The sequence below is a fragment of the Pieris brassicae genome, chromosome 2 (genome assembly GCF_905147105.1).
Source record: "Pieris brassicae chromosome 2, ilPieBrab1.1, whole genome shotgun sequence".
NCBI lineage: Eukaryota > Metazoa > Arthropoda > Insecta > Lepidoptera > Pieridae > Pieris > Pieris brassicae.
Genome location: NC_059666.1, coordinates 14,859,018 through 14,879,860, shown reverse-complemented (window position 1 = coordinate 14,879,860; position 20,843 = coordinate 14,859,018). Strand labels below are relative to the sequence as shown.

General features: G+C 32.7%; 2 protein-coding genes across 9 annotated transcripts in view; one reads left to right on the top strand and one right to left on the bottom strand.

Moving 5' to 3' along the window:
• Window positions 1–147: 147 nt before the first annotated feature.
• On the bottom strand, window positions 148–4,254 carry LOC123717186 (protein lines). Its single transcript, XM_045673066.1, has 2 exons — window positions 4,091–4,254; window positions 148–3,852 (listed from the first exon to the last, which is right to left on the bottom strand). Exon 2 carries the CDS (start codon window positions 3,766–3,768, stop codon window positions 1,360–1,362), a length of 2,409 nt encoding a protein of 802 aa, XP_045529022.1. The 5' UTR covers window positions 3,769–3,852; window positions 4,091–4,254; the 3' UTR covers window positions 148–1,359.
• Window positions 4,255–4,603: 349 nt separating this feature from the next.
• Window positions 4,604–20,843, top strand: part of LOC123717145 (serine/threonine-protein kinase Genghis Khan) — a 44,182-nt gene continuing 27,942 nt past the window's right edge. For 6 of the 8 annotated variants that reach the window (XM_045673053.1, XM_045673038.1, XM_045673045.1 and 3 more), the window contains exons 1-18: window positions 4,612–4,704; window positions 5,511–5,687; window positions 9,717–9,893; window positions 11,311–11,432; window positions 11,601–11,687; window positions 11,921–12,025; window positions 13,382–13,530; window positions 13,737–13,830; window positions 13,994–14,050; window positions 14,226–14,280; window positions 14,529–14,659; window positions 15,648–15,734; window positions 16,295–16,416; window positions 16,880–17,039; window positions 17,488–17,602; window positions 18,440–18,540; window positions 19,880–20,011; window positions 20,630–20,743. In XM_045673053.1, the coding sequence (XP_045529009.1) occupies window positions 5,627–5,687; window positions 9,717–9,893; window positions 11,311–11,432; window positions 11,601–11,687; window positions 11,921–12,025; window positions 13,382–13,530; window positions 13,737–13,830; window positions 13,994–14,050; window positions 14,226–14,280; window positions 14,529–14,659; window positions 15,648–15,734; window positions 16,295–16,416; window positions 16,880–17,039; window positions 17,488–17,602; window positions 18,440–18,540; window positions 19,880–20,011; window positions 20,630–20,743 (1,869 nt within the window). In that variant the 5' untranslated portion in view covers window positions 4,612–4,704; window positions 5,511–5,626. Of the gene's footprint in view, window positions 4,705–5,510; window positions 5,688–9,716; window positions 9,894–11,310; window positions 11,433–11,600; window positions 11,688–11,920; window positions 12,026–13,381; window positions 13,531–13,736; window positions 13,831–13,993; window positions 14,051–14,225; window positions 14,281–14,528; window positions 14,660–15,647; window positions 15,735–16,294; window positions 16,417–16,879; window positions 17,040–17,487; window positions 17,603–18,439; window positions 18,541–19,879; window positions 20,012–20,629; window positions 20,744–20,843 lie in introns of all 8 variants that reach the window. The other 2 variants (XM_045673003.1, XM_045673012.1) reach the window with 2 other exon arrangements.

Genomic DNA, 20,843 nt, shown 5'->3' with positions numbered 1-20,843 from the left:
GTCAGTGCTTGTCGTGAGTTGTGTAATTCTCAGTATCAATATTTATTTAATCTTGCATTAAAAAAGAATCTTTACTGATATTCACATTTAAAGAAACATAAATACCATTGTCAGATGAAAATTATAATAAAAGAAAACCAAAAAATAATCATGTACAAAAATATTTTATTGTTGTTAAAATACCTTTATAACAAATATATACTTAGAAAACTAAATACATAAATGTATAGAACCAACTTAGTTTTACAAAATGCCAGATAAGACCCGCTCTTTACTCAGTAGGTAAAACATAACACTTGCAGAATAATTTCAAAACCTTTGAATATTGTGGTACAAAACATAATATGCCATAATAAAGACAATCCCAAATTCTCTGATCTCTCTACAACTACATTAGATGTTCTCACCATAAATATTTGAAAAATATTTCTGTAACATTTGATTTTAATTTTACGACATGACTGAGATTCTTAAATGTTGTTACTTTTAAATCTTTCATAATATAACAATATTGAGGTTAATTAACTTAAAATAAAAAAAAATTGTTCTCCTGTGTATTCATCTAACTTTTACAAAATTATATTCATATAAATTAAAATAGCATTAATACTGATTATATTTACTTAAAAAATAAATGGCGTATTTACAGTGGCATTAGATAATTTAGTTACGAAACCCGCATTTATATGCATAAAAACTAATCAATATACATTTTATAAATATGTAATTATCTAAGAAATTGTTATTGAATGTACAAGGGAAATATTATATTTTAGTGATGGAATCAAATTCAAAACTAGTGTCAAGATCTGCCATATCATTTCAATATTGACATTTTTGACAGTGCCCAAGACTAGATTGTAATTTAAGAGACAAACTTGAGGTTATAACTAAAGTATGTTCGTATTAAATCTGAAAGTAAAAATGAGCACCATCATATTATAAGGCACATTCACATTAATAAAAAAATTACAGAAAATAAGAAACATTTACTGACTTTTAGATAATACATGTTAAAAAAAATTTTAATTCACAGTTCACACTTCATGTGCCAAGTATATCTGTTTATCAATGGAAGACTTTAATAACTAAACTAACCATTGTTATCAATATTATACAACTATAGTTAGTATAAATTAATTTATTCTAATTATAAACTAAAGTATGCCAATTAACAATTTTGGAATGTTAATTATAATTATTTGCAGTCTTTGTGGGGATTTGAGAATAATAAAAAGAATTTTAATTTGAGCAAACAATTCTAGATAAAATTCCTCCATATATTTGGAATCAGGGCAGGGATGAGATTACTTTTTTTAGTAAGATATAGTTTGCTCAAATTAAAATGAGTGTAATTTTTTAACTGAATTCATTTCCTTCATATAAACTTTCACATACTTCAAGCAACCTAAGAACTGGGCTGATATTATATGGGAACAGGGATTTTGACACCAACCTACTAATTTGTAAACGCAATCTTATCAAAACTCTCATTGTGTCATCTAATCCTCGGTTACTACCATCGCTTAGCTGACATGTCTCAAGAAATTTGGGCCAGTTTCTTCTTACGTATTTTAAAAACCGTAATAGATACAGAAGAAAACATGTTTCATTACTAACCAAATAGTCCAAAAGAACATCACTATCATGTGAAACTACTTTTAAAAATTCTATAAAAGAGGTAATTGGATTTAACATTGGTATTAAATCTGGATACATAGAATTACGGTAAACAATCCCTACAGTTATATCTAGTGTACATACCATAGATTCAATCAAGTAATCATCTTGTTCACTAAATAGATGTATCAACATTTTTGTAAATGGTGTCTCTGGGTGAAATTCAAGACAATTTCTAATAAATAAATCAAGTTTCTTTAAGACATCTCTAATTGAGCGTTCAACAATTTGCATGTCTTGAATTGCATTGTAATCTGATGAATCTATAGAGCTATCAGATGAATCACATCTCATTTCTTTTACTGTTACTGCCACAGATTTAAGCACTAGCAGAGACATTCTTTGCAGCATTGTTCTGTCAATTTCATTCCGTTGATCATGCTCATCTTCTCCATAACTTTGATCTACCAACTGTATTGTTGTTGATAGTGGGGCTACCTCTGAACCTAATGAGTATTCTCGTAACACTGTACAATCATGGCCAAGAAATCCAAACCCACTCCTACTACTGTGCACCCTGACTTCATTAAGTAAACGAAAATCTTTAACATATCTGACAATAGAGTGGGCCACACTGCAAATTTCTTCTGGCAGGATATCTTGTAAAGCTAAAGTGGAACCATAACACAAAACTTCATTAAATAAACTTAATAGATGACTGTAAATTAAAGGTGGCAATAATGTATTTCTTAATAAGTCAATGAAACTCTGTAGATCAGCATAAAATGGTTTTGTATCAATCACTGATAGATTTGCTTTTACACTTATTATGTTCTCCCATAATGAGAAAAATGTAAGTACACAATTTTCTGCATTGCTCAAATTCAGGTACCGGAGTAGCAACAATTTCATATTTTTTACCAAAACAGGCCAATGATGTTCTAAATTTTTTACCGTCAAGCATTTTATATGAGAAGTGTCAAATGATTCTGAGTCAGTTAAAATAACAGTCACACAACCATGTTCATTTACTCGTTCTATTCTTGACAGTTGTGGTTCAGGTGATTCACTTCTCTCTATCCTTTGATTTGGCTGTTCCGATGGTAATTTAAGTACTGGCTCGTGCAGTTTAAATGTTGAAGGCTTAATTTCTGTTACATTTTCATTAGAGGTGGAAGGTGAACTGTGTGTTTGTAAATTAGAGAATGCATTGTCTAAATCACTTCTTGAGCCTGATGGCATGTTACTGCTATAACTAGAACCACTTCGAAATGGGTTATCTTCCTGAACATGCACTGTGTTTGTATAATTACTGTCTTCTAATGGATGTTGGTCTACATCTTTCCACTCAACTATCCTCTTAATTATATCTAAACTGAAATTTATTTTCTGAACCGTTATCCTATTGATTCTATCAAATAAATATATATTCTCTGTTATTTGTTGTAACCAATTTTCATCAACAGTATCTTTGGATACTATAAGAAAGCTGGCAAGAACTCTACTTGCAACAAAAGTTACAAATTTGCTTTTATGTTCAGAAAGTTCAACGACTTCTGTGATCCAATCATGCCTATTTCTTATAAAAATATCACATGCATTCATCAACTGTGAACAAATTGTACCAGTATTGTTTTGTTTCAAATATATATCAAATAGAAGCTGCAAGGTGGAAAGATAAGTTAAGGTACATCTTAATGGCCAAGTAGCAATATGAAGTCTCCTATCGAACAGGGTGATCACCACATTTTCATCTATACCACACAAGCATTGACCAACTAAAGAATTTTGCAGTGATCGTAATTCAGTCAGCAGCTTATCATCTGTAGCTGCCCAATGAGGTGTATTGCTTGATGAGGGGATATTATCAACACTGCCATTACTCAAATGTCTTAAAATCGATGAACAATCAACAGCATCTTCACTTACAGTACCACTATCTGGTGATTCTCCATTTCTAGTTATAAAATCTCCTGAATGTTCAACAGGAGTTTCTTCCGAGTCAAATATGTCAGAGAATATCTCTTCCGCGGACTTATCACTTCCATCATCTCTGTCAGGACCGTCTATTCTTTGCTTTTTCTTTACAGGTTGGTCCGAAGCCATTCCTTCATTAGTCTTTGGAGCGATGTACGTCCGTAAAACCATTAAACCTTGGACGCATGTATCAAATAGATGCGCTTTGACCTAACGTTGCACTTGGTTCGTCTTTAAATTAAGGCTCAAAGGAATCTGAAAAGAAATAAGAAGCCAATTCAATGCCTTGACCTTTCAAATTGCTACCAAGTTACGCAGACGACAAAGCGATCGACATTTACTGCTTAGCTCTACTCAATATACAAATAAATGATGTATGGTTTTGTTCTAAGTCAATTATTCCGATGATAAATCTTTATTACATAGAAAACATTTAAAATATAACTTCAGCAAGTACAATGTACTTTCCAAAATATTTTGATGGCACACATACCATTGTACAAAAAATTAGGTTGTAAGTGCTCTGTATTTCAAATCCAAGGCCCATAAATACATAAATGCAATATATTCCAACTACACCACTTTCAACACAAAACTTTAACACGGTATTTCATTGAAAATTTTCAATTTTACTTATCACAATTTCATCAAAGTGAATATAGACTCCATTACGTATAATGACGCTCGGTCAACAACATACCTCTTTATTAAGGAATTTTTTGTAAATTGATGATTAGTTTGAAAAAAAATTACGCAATATACTTAAATAAATTATAATTAAAATATTTTTAGAGTTTTAAGTCCTATTCTTGACAAAGTATTTTAAATGAAATTATATAAGTTTTGAAAAGGTACAGTGACAATTTTACGTACTTCCGTTTTATCCCTTAAAAACGTTGCCAGTTTGACGAGTCCAAAGACTATTTAGTGTGGTGTACAGAGTACCACAATTTTTTATATCTGTAGCTTTATATTTTAAATTACTAAAGCTTTATGACAACACTGACTTCGACTCCCATAAAAATGTCTGCTTGAAAGGATTTAATATTTTCCGTAAAATATAGGTAAAACGAAGTTAACTATTGATGAATATTTGTAGTTAGTAAGGTGAATACAAGTTATTTAAAAAAATAATATAGTGAAGTGGATGATTAGAAGTTCAATCATCTCTGTGTTTTTGCATAACAATCGATTGAATAAATTTAGGTTAAGATCTCGGCTATTGTATACGAGATAGAACAATAAGAATTTTTCTAAACAAAATACGAAAAAGGCAAGCTTTTGATTAATTTAATTGTGCAAGTGTCTATTTTTGTTTATTTTTACTTGGCAAACGGTGTGGTATCAATATGTCATCGACTTTTAAGTTTTTTTGTGATTAAAAGGCACTGCCGTCTAAATAAAGTTCAAATCATAGGATTGCGAAAGCGCTGTGGTATCGTTTGACGCCCGCAACCTTGTACAAAACGGATAGAAAGCATCGCTTTTCTATGGACTATTGAAAATAAATATTATTACAAGGGTGAAACTTGCAAATATTTCCTGTAATAATAAATCATTGAATGTTTCCTTCCTTATAATATTATGGTATTTAATCAACATTTATAAATAAACTGTTACCAATATTTGCATTATCATCTACCTTCATTCTATAAAACATTTTGTGTCCTATATACACCCACTCATTTAGATTTGTTATTCTTGATTTACCATTAATTTCCTCTTCTATATAGTTTCACGGGTCTGACTAATATGTAGGTTGTTTTATAAGATTTATTTTCAGGAATTAAATCTATTAAAATTACTAGTGGATTGTTGTTTCCATATCATATAGCTTATAAAATGTTATAAACATCTAAATTTAAAGATAATTAACATGTAACTATTTTTAAATTTTCTTGCATTTCTTACAGATAAAAAAATGGGAGCACATATTGAAAAAGATATGTTAACCTAAATAAATATTGTTAGGTGGTAGTAAAGGACATGTTTGAAAAGTGATAGAATAGTGTGGTGTAAATTGATCAAGATGTCAGATGAAGAGGATTCCTCGCCCGACTGGGCACTGATTCCAAGCAATAATCTACCAGGTAAAAATAGTAAAAAATATTGACACCATTTAAAGTAAGTTTTCATATTATATATGTATTATCATTCTATCAGCTAAGAAAAGAGTGTACTGCTATATATTTAAAACTTTAACTTTTCTTTTAAATAACTTTAAGACTTATTTAAAAACAATTAAATCTCTATATGTAATAGTGTTATACAAGGACACTTTATAAGGAGAGTTATTAAGTAGTAATAAAAAAGTTATACATATAATTATAAGGTGACATGATAGTTTATATAATTACATTCTTTTTACTTGAATACTGTTTTGTCATTCTATCAGCAGTGTAAATATATATTTTTACAGTAAGTGATGAGAAATTATCATTTTAATTAATCTTATGTAGAATGATTGATTTAAATACTATAATAAGTGTGCCATGATGGTATGAGAACCATGAAGAGACTATCCTCTCATTACTGTGACTTATTAAACAAAGGAAACATTTCATAAGTAACTATAACAAAAATCTGTATACAATACAACAATAACATTTATCTATTGTTTACAATATGTTATCATTCATAACTTTACTCATTATGGTAACTTATCTGTTGCTACCGTTATATGTATGTTTAGTTACATCTTAAATTCAAATTGTGTCCACCTTCAACATTTCATACTATCATAACTTCACAATTTATGACTTTTTTAATAGACATGCCTAAAGCAGATTATATTGATTTTTCTAAACTGTAAATATGTGTGAGTAACATATTTAAAATTAGTGTTGGCATAGTACAATAAAATAAAAGAACTAATTTAAGGTGAGTCTCATAACTTCACCCCACATAGGAACAAGATAGATTCTTTTTTGATACTTTTACACTGATATCTCTTGTGAGGCTATCAGTATTTCCTTCTATTTACCAATCAATTATGATTGTATTATGCTTATGCTTGACTTGTGTCACAGAAGTGAAGCATTTATATTATTGTAATGGTTATTAGTATTTTATAATTTTTAATTAAGTTTCTTTTGGCCTGGTATGGTATGGTACAGACCAACACTAGTATCTACTCAGAAATAAACATCTACATATTTACTCCTTCTCTAACTTTGAAATTATTTATTTAAGCATGTCTTGATTGGTACGCTACGCGTTTTTTAAACAAAACCACTTTCAAAAATCATTCTATTAATGGTAGATATAGTTATTAGGTTGGCTATACCAGACAACAATATGGTCCAAGATGGAGAATTAGAAAGCAACATTAGTAGGGCCCTTTTTTACTTATAGATGTGGCCTACCTGAATTCTACGTAGTCGGTCCTAAAGTTCTGTCATAAATGGAAATAATGATAAAAATAAAAGTACTGATCAGTTTTAAATGATATCAATTTATAGTACATTAATTAAGGAATCGAAATGCCCTCCCATATTTACACAGGCCCTTAAGCGCCAATTGTCTATAGCAGCACGCACCATATTCATGTCGATTTCAGTGACTGACTTTTTTAAAGATGACTTCAGATTCTCTAAATTTTTATGGCATTTTTCACAGACCTTCCACTCTAAGACTTGTCAAATTTTGTAGTCTAAAGGATTAAGGTCCGGACTGGAGGAAGGCCAATCCTCATGTATAATTAAGTCGATGTTCTGACGCTCAAACCAGGCTTGAGTGGTCTTGGCTTTGGGTGCAGGCGCAGAGTCCTGCTGGAACACGAAGTGCTGTTCCGCAAAAAGCGTGCTGGGCAGGTCTTTGACAAGCAGATCCAAAACCGTCTGTTGGTACACTTTTTCACTGGTTAGCACCCCCTTTTCGCAAAATTTAACCTCAGTTGGCCTGTAATAGGACACTCCCAACCAGACCATTACTAATGATAGATGATGTCCATGTTGCACCCTCGGAACTTTATTTCTATCTTCTTCAGAACTCGTATCGTACGCTCTATCATTCTGTTTACTGTACTTCTCTTTAATATCGAAAAAATTTTCGTCCGTAAAAAGGATACCACCGTGTCGATTCTTCGCGTATCACCCAAGATCTTTTTAAGCTTTTAGACGAGCACTAAGTAAGTTCCCACTCTTTTTTTTTTATTCTCTTAGACCAAGATTATTTATTTATTTCCTATTTTTAACAGTAACTTAATACTAATACAATAGAAAACTAAACTAAATACATAATATAAACATAACAAGTACAAACTTAAAATCTAAACCATTTTATAACTAATTATAAATAATGCAATTCTTGTGAATTCAGTCAGTGTTCAAATAAAAACATCTGTCTCACAAGCAATAATATTTTGGGTGCGTAAGACAAGCGTAAATGGTGTTTCTCTGAGTAAGTTCGTACGCGCCCGAGGCACTGCCAGCAATTGCGATCGCTTACCACGCCGAGAGTTGTTATTTGGCACACGCAGCCTCAGTCTCTCCAACATTTCCGCATTATATATTTTACTTCTAAGGACCTTAAAAAAATATAATGTGATAGTAAGGTCCCTCCTTACCTTTAGCTTGTTGTATCCCACCATAGCCAAGACACACAAAGTTGGATACATTACTGGGTAAAATGGGTACACTCCATACAACCTCATGTAAATTTATCTCGTAATTTTATTTTGAATACGCTCCACCATTAGAGAATATTTCTTTTCTTGTGGAGCTCTTTATGTAAAACCTTTTTTACTGTTTTCCTACTGACACCATTTCCATCTGCAAAGCCAGGACAGGATTGCTATCCGCGCCTTGATAGTTTTGATTACTGCTGGTGTTCTTGTGGAGTGTGGCCGGCCAATTATTTTCTTGTCCTCAACACTGGGGACTTCATTGTACCTATCAATAGTACGGTACACAAACCTAAGCATTATATTCAAATTTTTGAGCAACTTCAAAATGGTACTCGGCGAGTGCCCACAGCGGTGCAACGCAATAACAGCTATCCGGTTTTCTTTCAATGTCCACTCCATCGTGGGCGTGGAAAAAATTACGGAAAGTGATTGTTTTTTGTTTTAAAACAATAGTCAAACATTCAAAAATAGAATGCAATATTTTTTTAAATTATGTTCGAAATTTAAAAATAATGTGCCAGTGACAGAACTTTGGGACCAACTACGCATTCTTACGAGGTAGTAGACAAATTCGTGTAGTGCAAAAGTAAGGTTTTTATCTCAAAAGATTTAACTCCCCCAAAGTATCGATGCGTCAATATTGTAGGCGAAATCAATTAACATAATATAAACACTGAATCAGTGTAGCACATTGTTCTCTTATGGCCATGGGATATCCTATTGTTCGATGGCACTGTCATTTCCTGCATGCGAATGTTTTGTTTTTGAGCCATTAACCTGCTTTATTAACTAAAAGTTAGTGTATAGTGCTATTTATATATGTAGTATTATCTCGATTTGTGTTCAACTCATCGTAGAAGGCACATTCAATGCAACAAGTATTTAAAACACCTGACAGGTATATCGCTTACAAGTAATTAAGATACGAATCATGTTATTTTCCATACTCTTTCTCTATTTAGTTTGTAAATATGTTTCTACAATTTAGGGGTAAATTCGTGAACGTGATGATGGTTCCCTAATGTAGCTGAAAGTGAATAAAAAGAAATGCCTCGAAAATCACTATCAGTTCGAATTATAATAACGCATTTGTATAAATAGTAACTTTTCGCTGCTCATAAATTTTTAACCGGTGATTTCTAAATGATGTTGGAATGTTGCCATAACAACATAAAAATTTAATAAATTATATTACGAGATACATTTTAAAGATGAATATTTTTATTGGCATATTTTTTTCATTTGTTTTTATTATAATCAATTTGGCTATCAAAGGAACTGAATGAAACCTATAATTGGTTTTTTTTATTAATTTATCTACAATAGTAATAATTAATAAGTTACAAAAAACTTAATATTTTCATGTAGCCTACGTCTGTGTACTTAAATGAGGGGATTTTATAAACAACAATTTTGGATTTTGATTTTGGACTAGAAAATTAACTCTAAGTCAACAAAAGCAATAAGTACTTGATATTAATTTTTGTTTCAGTGCTCGGCATCAAACGTCTTAAACAAATCGAGACGATGTTTGTTTCCCGCCGGCTGCAGGGACCTACGCACGGCCTAAGTGTTGAAACATTGTTAGACTTGCTTCTCGTATTGTATGACGAGTGTTGTAACAGCAGTCTTCGACGCGAAAAAGCGGTGGCCGATTTCATCAACTATGGTAAGGAATACAGACCTAATGATAACCTGTGTTAAGTACAATATGTCGAAGGCTTGTAAGTTCCATTCGGCTTTAAGAAACTAAAAAATTATAATAATTTCATTTATAGACGCCGATCCCCACGATGCGATATTAGCGAGGCAGACACGTTTTATTTATTTATTTATTCCACATCATTATTCTACCTTAACAGTTACAACTAATTCGATAGAACGTCACAATAATACCTACACCGATTATCCTATATAAAAAAAAAACATTTAAAAAATATATATAGGCAATATGCCTAAATCTTATAACTAACAATATCGCAAGCAACTCTTGTGCACTCGGCCAGTGTACAAACAAATAGGTCTACCTCAGTAGAAATTTTGTGAATTATTCGTATTTCTCGCGTGATTGGCGCTTTGCTAACCAAGTTGGAATGTGCGCGCGGTACATCCAAAGGTTTTGACGGAAGCCTCAGGTTTCTACTTGGTACCCTTAGACTCTCAGTCTCTCCGTAATATCCAGATTACGAATGTATGTTGTGTCTCTAACTTCAGAAGTCGTCGCTTTTTGAACGCCATAGATTTCTCAAACCATTTCTAGTCAATGTATCAGTTTTGACAGGTTTGTTGGTTTGTTGAGATGCCACGATTTTCTTCTAGTTTGTTATTAAATTTCTAGGTTTTGTATTCCTACATAATGCATCCCAAAACGAAATATGTAGCTATGATTTTGCTTCCCGAAACTTCCATCTTGGCCTACTTTGGTACACGTTCACCAAAAAAATAAAGCAAGTCAAAGCACTCAAGATAGTGAGTATTCTTCGGTCTCTGGTGTACTGTGATGGATCCATGTTTCATCTACGGTAGCAAAACGGCGTTTACAATTAATACCTTGAACGTAGCTTAACACACCTTTGAAGTTGCACCCATTACGCGGATATCTTTTTCATATCCAAATATAAGCGTTAAATGTGATAGATTCTGTTGATATGCCTGCAGCGTCAGTCACATCATGCACTTTTGTTTTTCGATCGTCCAATGTTTAACGTTCGGTGTCACATGACCAAAATAGACTACTTCTACGTATGTGACAAGCCTGTCCTTGATTTCGGTGATGGTTTTTTACGCAGATAATAATGCCTAATCCTTGTTTAGCACTTGGAATTCACTTCAAATTTACGTTTTCCTGTATCTAATTAAGCAATTAAATGGCGCAATTTGTCAAAAATTTGACAATAGATCACAGTTGATGGTTGACATTCACAAAGCCAAAACTTATCAAACGGCAATCGTAGTTCATCTTAAAGTTGTAAATAATTTTACCAAAATCTTAAATTATACCAGGTACTTGTTATTGATGGGCCATATATGCCATCGCGAAGCTGATAATATTTTTTTATTTAATATTTTTCAAAATAAACTTTTAGTGAAACCAGTAGCAGCAGCCTTGAAGCGACTAAGACTCTCCCGTGACGACTTTGAATTGGTGAAAGTGATAGGTCGTGGTGCTTTCGGTGAAGTGTGCGTTGTTAGAGCTTCATTTATGCAGGTATTTCTATTTATTTATTTTTTCATTAGTCTGTAATTCAAGACATTCGTGCTTTTGTTTAAATTTTAGATAATGTTTACTTATTTCGACATCTGTAAACCATTCGAATCGTATAGTAAAGTTAATTATGTAGTACCCGCGATAAAATTATTTTTGATATATTTTCAGAATGGAGAAGGAAATGGTGCGGCCGGTGTGACAAGCAGCGAAAGGGTGTATGCCATGAAAATACTCAACAAATGGGAAATGCTTAAGGTGAGAAAATTTACTAAAATTGTATCAATCAAATTGATGGTTTTTCCAGTAATTAATAAAAAATTGCGGGTAGCTTGGATGGTCGTAAGGTTTCGAAAATTTGAACCTTAGTAAAAAAAATACTTCTATATGTTTTTGTTGAATCTTGAAGAACAATTATTCCATGTAAAAAATGTAATGATTTATTAAAATTTCTGAGTGTTCTAATTATAAGTATTTTATATAATTTACAGCGCGCGGACACGGCGTGTTTTCAAGAGGAAAGGGATGTTCTGGTGTTCGGTGACAGGAGGTGGATAACAAACTTGCATTATGCCTTTCAAGATGACCATAATTTGGTGAGTGTTGGCATAAAGTAGGTACAATTTACAAAAATGCTATTCCTATATTCAATGATATCAAAATTATATGTAATTTAAAAGAAAACATTTGCTAGTATTAAGCGAAATACAAACGGACACTAACTAGGACGTTTTTATCGTGACAAAAGTATACATAGATCTTTATCACTAATTTAAGCGTGTAAAAACAAAGAAATTCCACTGTTATATTAAGAGCAGTGTTGGCCTAGTGGCTTCTGCGTGCGACTCTCATCCCTGAGGTCGTAGGTTCGATTCCCGGCTGTGCACCAATGGATGTTCTTTCTATGTGCGCATTTAACACTAGCTCGAACGGTGAAGGAAAACATTGCGAGGAAACCGGCTTGCCTTAGACCCAAAAAGAAGAAGGCTGATCACCTACTTGCCTAATAGATTAACAAATGATCATGAAACAGATACAGAAATCTGAGGCCAATACCTAAAAAAAGGGTTGTAGCGCCATTGATTGAATAATTTATTTTTATATTAAGAATGCGTTATGTCATTTTAAAATGTTCTCCGTTTTTTAAATTAATATCATAAATAGGTCAGCCAAGTTTTCTAAATTCTAGCTCTCAGGAGCAACACAAATGCTATTTTATACCTATATATGACCATTTCTTGCGAAGTACGTGTCTTATTCAATTACAAAATAATTGACGTATTTACAGTAGAGCAAAGAGCAAAAATTTGACATCTCTGAGTTTTAGTTGTAGATGATGCAACATTGTAAAGACGTACAGTTCGGTTTAGAACAGAAATTGTTTATTTTATTAGTGAAAGTAAATGGCTGGCCATGCGTCATACTCGTGAACGGGTACTACTTGTGGTGAATGGTCGTACTTGAATTCGTGTATGCGGTGATGTTAGTTATTTCAACTATGTATTTGCGTGTTGTTCCCACGAGAATGTAAGTGCGTGCTCCTATTTCATCATGCCTCCTGCTGATGTCATGTGGAACATGGTGTGATTGTTGCAGCTCCTTACAAACGTTGTGTAATACAAAAAAAACTTGGCGATTAAAAAGAGTGGCGGAGAGTTTATTGCCAGTTCCGTTCTACGCCCTTGATTTGAGAACTGGCAGTAAATGTAAAATTAGAAGCATTTAATGTGTATTAATTTTTTATTAACGTTCATAAGTGTACATTCTGTTACCTGTATGAATAAATGATTTTTGACTTTGACTTTTGGAATCGTATAATTTAAAAAACATCTATTACAAGAACTATATAATCGGAATTGAAAAAAGTTCGCAATTGCAGTTCTGACTTCGAATAAATAATATATTGCTTTACATTGAAGGCTTTTTAAAAGAATGTCGTCATATTTTGTCAGTATCTCGTTATGGATTACTACTGCGGCGGTGATCTGCTGACGCTACTCTCAAAATTCGAAGACCGACTCCCGGAAGACATGGCCCGTTTCTACATCACTGAAATGGTGCTGGCCATACAAAGTGTTCACGAGCTGAGATATGTGCATAGGTGTGTGGAATTAATTTTTTATATTAATTTAACGTATACGACTCGTACTAGGAGCAAAAATTATTTAAAAATAATTTCAAAGAGTAGTATAATATATTAAAAAAATGGAAATGTTTAGTTTCAGAAATAATAAAAAAATATTTTATTTTTATTTTCATCTTACTTATATTAGAGAGATTTTGATTTGTATGTTTATTTTTTTTCAGAGATATAAAGCCAGATAATGTTCTATTAGATGCCAGTGGACATATAAGACTTGCTGATTTTGGATCCTGCCTCCGTTTGGGAGATGATGGAAAGGTAAATTAATAGTGAAGAATCTAAACAAAATCAATAAAACAATTTCTATTATTCATATTATTAATTTTAATTTAAAATCTAGTTAAATGTTAGAAATATTTTTTTTATAAAATTGTTGAAATTCAACGTGTTTAGATCCAGTAAAAGTATATTTTATCTATAGGTACAAAGCAACGTGGCTGTGGGAACTCCAGACTACATATCACCCGAAATATTGAGGGTGAGAGAGAATGCTTTTTATTTAAAGTTTTTATGCCGGGAACTGATCTATGGAATAGCATAGCAAAATGGTCCATAGCAAAGTAAAGAATAATGTTAAGACAGTGTTCCTAACTATGATACTAACACTGTTTGGAAGTTATCACGTGACATGTAATAATTTCCAATTCTTTTAGGCAATGGAAGACGGCCAGGGACGGTACGGTCCTGAGTGCGACTGGTGGTCTCTTGGTGAGTTATTTTTATATTAGGGACAAGGACGCATGCGCATGCGCAATCCCAATGTTTTTGTTATAAGTAGTCGGTAATGGTACAAATCTAGTAATTTTACTTTTTTTCCAGCAATTATACTTGGTTTCCGCATTTGATCATCAAAAAGGATTTTTTACTTGTAAATTATGCAAAAACTTTGTTTATATATTTGTATTTGCTGTGCATGTCGATATTTATTTTTATTTAAGTTTAAAAATATTTTTTAGGTGTTTGTATGTACGAGATGTTATTCGGTGAGACGCCGTTCTACGCCGAGTCGTTAGTGGAAACATACGGAAAGATAATGAACCACGCGAGATGTTTCCACTGTCCACCCCAGGACGAACATGCGGCACAGGTAAAAAAAAATAGTACAGCCCTGTATGGCCTCAGATTGCTTCTGTATTATTTATATTTCATAGTAATCAGCCTTCTGTCTGATACATGTACATTTTTGGAGTTGAGACATGCGATCCTTACGATGTTAGCCTTACGAGCGTGTGTTACATGCGCACTTAGACAGAAAGTCTATTGGTGCACAGACGAGGAACGAAACTACGACCTCAGAGATAAGAGCCGCAACGCTGTAGCCACTAGGCCAACACTGCTCAATTTTTTCCATATCACTTCAAATTCTCATAAATTATTTTTAATCCATTAAACATTTATAGGGATAAGAGACGCACGCTGTCTTTAGCCCAATACTGCTAAATAAAGAATAATTTTAATACATCAAGTTCTACAGAGAAAAGCGCTTTTTAAAAAAAATATCTAACGATATGGTACGTCTAAATTAAAAGATAAAAATTATCTGTAAGCATAACGTTACTCGATTTAACGTCAAAAGTACGTTCCCCCTCCACTTTGTTGTCTATGATGTACCCGTATTATATTACGATAACTCTATAACACCGGAAAAATAAGAGTATTTGTGCGTATACTCATACATTCACGCATACTTAAGGTCTTATATGTCTTGTCTATGGTTAGATGTATTACTAAGACGACTTTTCCTTTATAAAATTGTTTTCAATATTTGTAATCTAATTACCCACAACACAGTGTCGCCATACTCAATTTTGTCACAACCATGTTTCTGTCATGAACAAAGTTATTATTTATTATAACTCTTTTTAAAAGTAAATTTTATTTATATGTACGATAAGGTCTATATTTCTCATCAAGTGTCTTTGATTTTCTTATTTTACACATTTTCCAAATTATATTGGGGATAAATTGCAGTAAATCTGCTTGCATAATACTAGTACGGCCCCGTACTGTTTATTTCGACTTGGAAATTATATTTATTTATTTATTATTTAAATTATATATGGACAAATTTTCAGGTCTCTGAGGAAGCGCAAGATTTAATTCGCCGGTTGATATGTGCGTCTGATACGAGATTAGGAAGAAATGGGATTCAGGATTTTAAGGTATTATTTAATGTTATTTTATCAAGGTATTTTAATTAAATATCGTTGTAATGTTGAATTACTGCGATTTACTGTGAATCATTAAATATAAGTCGTTAAACTCATTTATTTTCAAGTAATAATATTTGCATTACAATATTACATTATAATTAATAAGCAACAATAATGAAATTTAAAAAAAAATCAGTGGTGCTACAACCTTTTTAGGTCTGGGCCTCAGATGTCTATAACTGTTTCATGATAATTTGACAATCTAATTGGCAAGTAGATATCAGCTATCTGTATTGACACGCGCCGTCGACTTTTTGGGTCTAAGGCAAGGTTGCCGTTTCCTCACGATGTTTTACTTCTTTGTTCGAGTGAATGTTAAATGCGCACATAGAAAGTCCATTGGTGCACAGTTGGGGATCGAACCTACGACCTCAGGTATGAGAGTCACATGCAGAAGCCATTTGGCCAACACGGCTGACGATGACGTTTAAAGTCCTATAAAATATAAAAAAAATCTTTATTATTTAATACTCGCGAGAGATAATAAGTAATTTTAATGTATTATGTAGAATCACCCATGGTTCAGTGGTGTGGAATGGGAAACGGTTCGAGAGGCAAGCGCACCATTCGTTCCCGACGTGGCCAGTCCCACTGACACGTCCAATTTTGACGTAGATGACACGGACATACGGTAGTGTATATTTTACCAAACTTTCACGGTTCTCTTGTCTATGGATGGTCTTTAGATCGTACTTTAAATATGATCTTTTTTCTCGGTTTTTTTAATTTAAAAAACTTATGTTTGTATCAATAGTAGATAAAAGCCTTATAGAATTTCCGTCTCGATTGTTTATTTTGATATGGATGGATTTATAGAAACATGTTATGTTTTTGAATAAGGAAGTTTTTTTTTGAAAAATGTACAGTCAATATAGGCGTTTCTATAAATTATCCAAGCAATATACGTGAACAAAATTCCACTAAAAATATTATTGTGTCTATTTTTGAAATGTCAGTTGTTATTATTTGAATTATATTATTTCACCTAAGTACCCTAAATAGTTCTTCTACGTACTGTACGTCTTTCTATGAAATATTTCTTAATAAAGCTTCTTTATAGCAAAATATTCTATAAAAGTAATATTTTATCTCAGATTATCGGAAGCTGTTCCTCCGCCATCAGCATCATCGGCGTTTTCTGGCCTCCACCTGCCATTTATTGGATTTACTTTTACGGCTGGATCGAGATTGTCTGATCTCGGTGCGCCTACGCCGCTCAGCCCTGCTAAGAACGCTCCTAGTCAGGTAAATGAGGTATTATTTCTTATTTCAAAAAAAATACTCAATTAATTAATTTTATAATTCGATCTTTTAATTTAACTCTCTGACCAACATTGATTTACGCAAAAAAAATTATCAATGTAAGACCTTCCAATTAATTCCGAATAGGGGCGTTGACATATCGAACAACGTTCAGTTTCGCGGTCATTTCGAGGGAAAGGCTAAATTAGCTTCCAAGCTCGGTATGCTCAGCAAGGCGAGACTGTACTCCATTACGGGCCACCCCTTGCAACTGTATTTGCCACGAAGAAAGGCAACTTGGTAATTTATTTAAAAAAATTATCAACCCTAAAAAAATACTTCAACGGGAATAGCACCCAGGTTAATGTGCTCCATATCCGTAAGACTAATGCCTTAACCATAACCGGTGGTGTAGCAATAACTCCACAGCTGAGTACAACTCTCTTATATCTCTTTCTAGGCTCCATCAAACGCGGGAGATCGCGCCGCTTTAAAAGCGCTAGAACGCGAAAATGCTCTACTGGCTCAAACGATAGCTGAACTACGGGCCAGTAGTCAAGTAGACGGTGCTACGGGTACGTATACGCTAAAATGTGCGTGCAAATTATCTATATTATAAGTACAATTCAATTTCATCATAAGTTCTCGCTAGGTCATTATGGAAGTGAAACTTCTTTCGTTGATTCGAAGAGATTAGAAGCCATTAATAACAAAAATATTTAATAGCGATAACAATGATAGTAATAAATTAATTATATTAATGAAGTTCTGTAACAATCTTAGTAGCAATAAGGTAACATTAAATGATTGTATTATTTGTATTCATGTCTATGATAATAAAAGCCTTTGGTTAAACTTTATCTAATTTAACTTTATATAACCAATTTCTGCAACGTTGCATATAGTATGTCTCGAAAAATAAGGTCATAAAGAAGTTTTACTTCTTACGTGTTTACACTAGTACACGCATTGCTTTTATTTTAAGATTATGTGCCTCAGTTCAAGTATGTTATATCTTGTTTACTTATCCTTATTATAATATGTTTATAAATAGGTGCTAAATTACTTTTGTTTTTTGGTTATTTGGAGGCCACCCATTTGAAAAAATATACTATTGATATGGAATGTCAAAATATAGGAACGTTACAAGTGGAAAGTGAACATTTTTTAAAATTATTATAACAATTTGGACGTATTGAACACTTTATGTTGCTTGTTAACATGGCATAGTTTTTGTTACAATAATCTGTAGATTTTTCAACACGATCGAGTAAAAATTTATACCTTAATTTTTAAATGACGTGATATATTTTTTCTAATTAATTTTCTAGTTTTAGTCACGTATGTCGATTTATGGGACACCTGTATTTATAAAATACTTATTTTCACCATATACAACTTTACTATTACAGATCAATTGACGCTTTTAAAAGAAGAGTTAGCGGCGTTACAGAAAAAGAATAGCGAATTGGAATCTTTAACGATATGTGAAAATAATGTTAACGCTTCACCTGTAAGTATAGTTCTTAATTCTTTTAATACATTTCTGTAATTACTTTGACTTTCTTTCTTACAAAACGTTACTAGATATGCAAAAAAAATTGTATTTCTAATTTTAATCAATTTAATCTAATACAAACATTAAGACGCAAATTTTATTCGTTCTATTAAAATATTTAACATAATATTTAAGAAGGAAACAAGTAACGAAGAAAGATTGATCTTCTTTTGTTATTCCCTGCGTTGTTGTGGATAGATCTCCATATATAAAAATTAATTCGTGTTCGTTTGCCTCGCTAATACGGGTTGCAGACCAATAACTAAGCTAAGTTAGTTTAGCTTAGCTCGCATAGCTGACGCAGTTTTCCATACTTGTGTGCCGACCGCAAACTATGCGAACTAAGCTATGTGAGCTAACTAAAATATGCGAAGCTAAGTTAGTTGTGTATGCCGATGCGCAGCTACACGAGCTAAGGCCCTCCCGCTACCCCGCAACACCCTTCGCCAGTGCTGTCCAGTGTTCTTTGTTGTACGCACGATCGTTTAGTGAGCTTGGGCTTAGCTGTTCGTGTGTACGCTATTTATTTCTAGCTTAGCTTAGCTTGCTTGGCATAGCTTAGTTTTCGGTCTGCAACCGGATTTAAACTGAGAATGGCTGAATCGATTCGGTGATTTAATTATGATCTTGAAATATTAGTGGAAGTCTGGAAAGGTTCAAACGGTGGAAAATATAAATAACTAGCGGACTCGACAGAGTAGTATATTAGTATATTAAACAAAGTATGAAAATACTGACTGCAGCGCCATCTGCCGGGCTGATTTGTGAATCTAAGCCATCCAGGGCTCCAAACGCATACAAAAAAAAACATTCAAATCGGTCCAGCCCTTTAAAAGGAGTTCAGTGACATACACACATACGGTAGAATTATATATTTATGTAAGCTAACCTATGTTTTAAGTTAAATCAAACAGCACACGGTGTGCAAATTTGATTGAAATCGGTTTAGTAGTTTACAACGTGACGCATAATTTATATTTATTAAGGTAAGTTAATAAAAATACTAAAAACGACAATTGAATTTTCCAATAAAAGCTGTTCCTATGTGGAAATTATTTGACGTCTTTTAACGTTTTAGAAATAGCAAGTGATTAATTATGTTGTCATGTGTTTATAGATCAGAAATTTGTGTTTCATAGCTATTGTATGAGGTGTAATCTTTTCGGTCTGTTATATAAGAATTGTATTAAGTTTTGTCACAAATATATTTAGGTGACACGAAGTACATATTATAATTTGATTGTAAATTTATGATATGATTTTGAAGCTGAGAAATGAAATGTTTATTTAACAGGACTTGTCATCGGCGCCTCAAGATCTAGTAACGAAGTTGCGTGAGCTCGAAACAAAATTAGAAGGATTAAATACCGAGAAAGAAGAGCTGATAAAGGATAAAATGGACTCCATTGAGAAATTACGGCTACAGGTGAGTTTCCAAGACATAAGTGCTTAAATGGGAAAATTTAATTACATTTTGATATTTTATTACAAACTTCGTTCCATATTTCCTATTATCTAAGATATGTAAATTAATCAATAAAGCTTTGACAAATATTGAACTGATCCTTGGATTTGATAGCCCCAGTTCAAACAATTTGTATGATTCAAAACTTACCGATTAAAAATAGTGGCGGAGAGTTTCTTGCTAGTTCTTCTTGCCCGCTCTACGCCCTTGACTTGCGAACTGGTATTAAATGTAAATTTACAATCAATTTAACTTCTTTTTGAGGTAGTATTGTCTTTTGTTAACAAAGCTTTTACACACTGAAATAAAACACATTTTTACCGGATTGAAGCTATGTATTATTATAAATTTATAATTATACATAGCTTCAATCCGGTAAAAAGGTGTTATCTTTCTTTTTGACGTTCATAAATGTACTTGCTTACCTATATGAATAAAATTATTTTAAGTTTGTGGTTAAAAAATATATTTTTTTTTATTTTTACACTGTATATATTCAATATTACATGTTCTTTATTTCTTATTGGTGACCGTGTTTATTTTCTTTTCAAGATTGATAAATCTAATATTTTAATACAGGATAAAGAGCTCAGAGACGCCCTTTCACAACGTAAATTAGCGATGACTGAATATAATGAGGTCACAGAAAAGTTGTCGGAACTTCGGCAGCAGAAGCAAAAACTATCGCGGCAGGTGAGCATACGTTTATAACTTAAAGCAAACTAAAGCCGGTAACGCACTTGCGAGGCTTGCCAAGTGTCTATGGCCAACTTAACAGGTGAGCTTTCAGCTC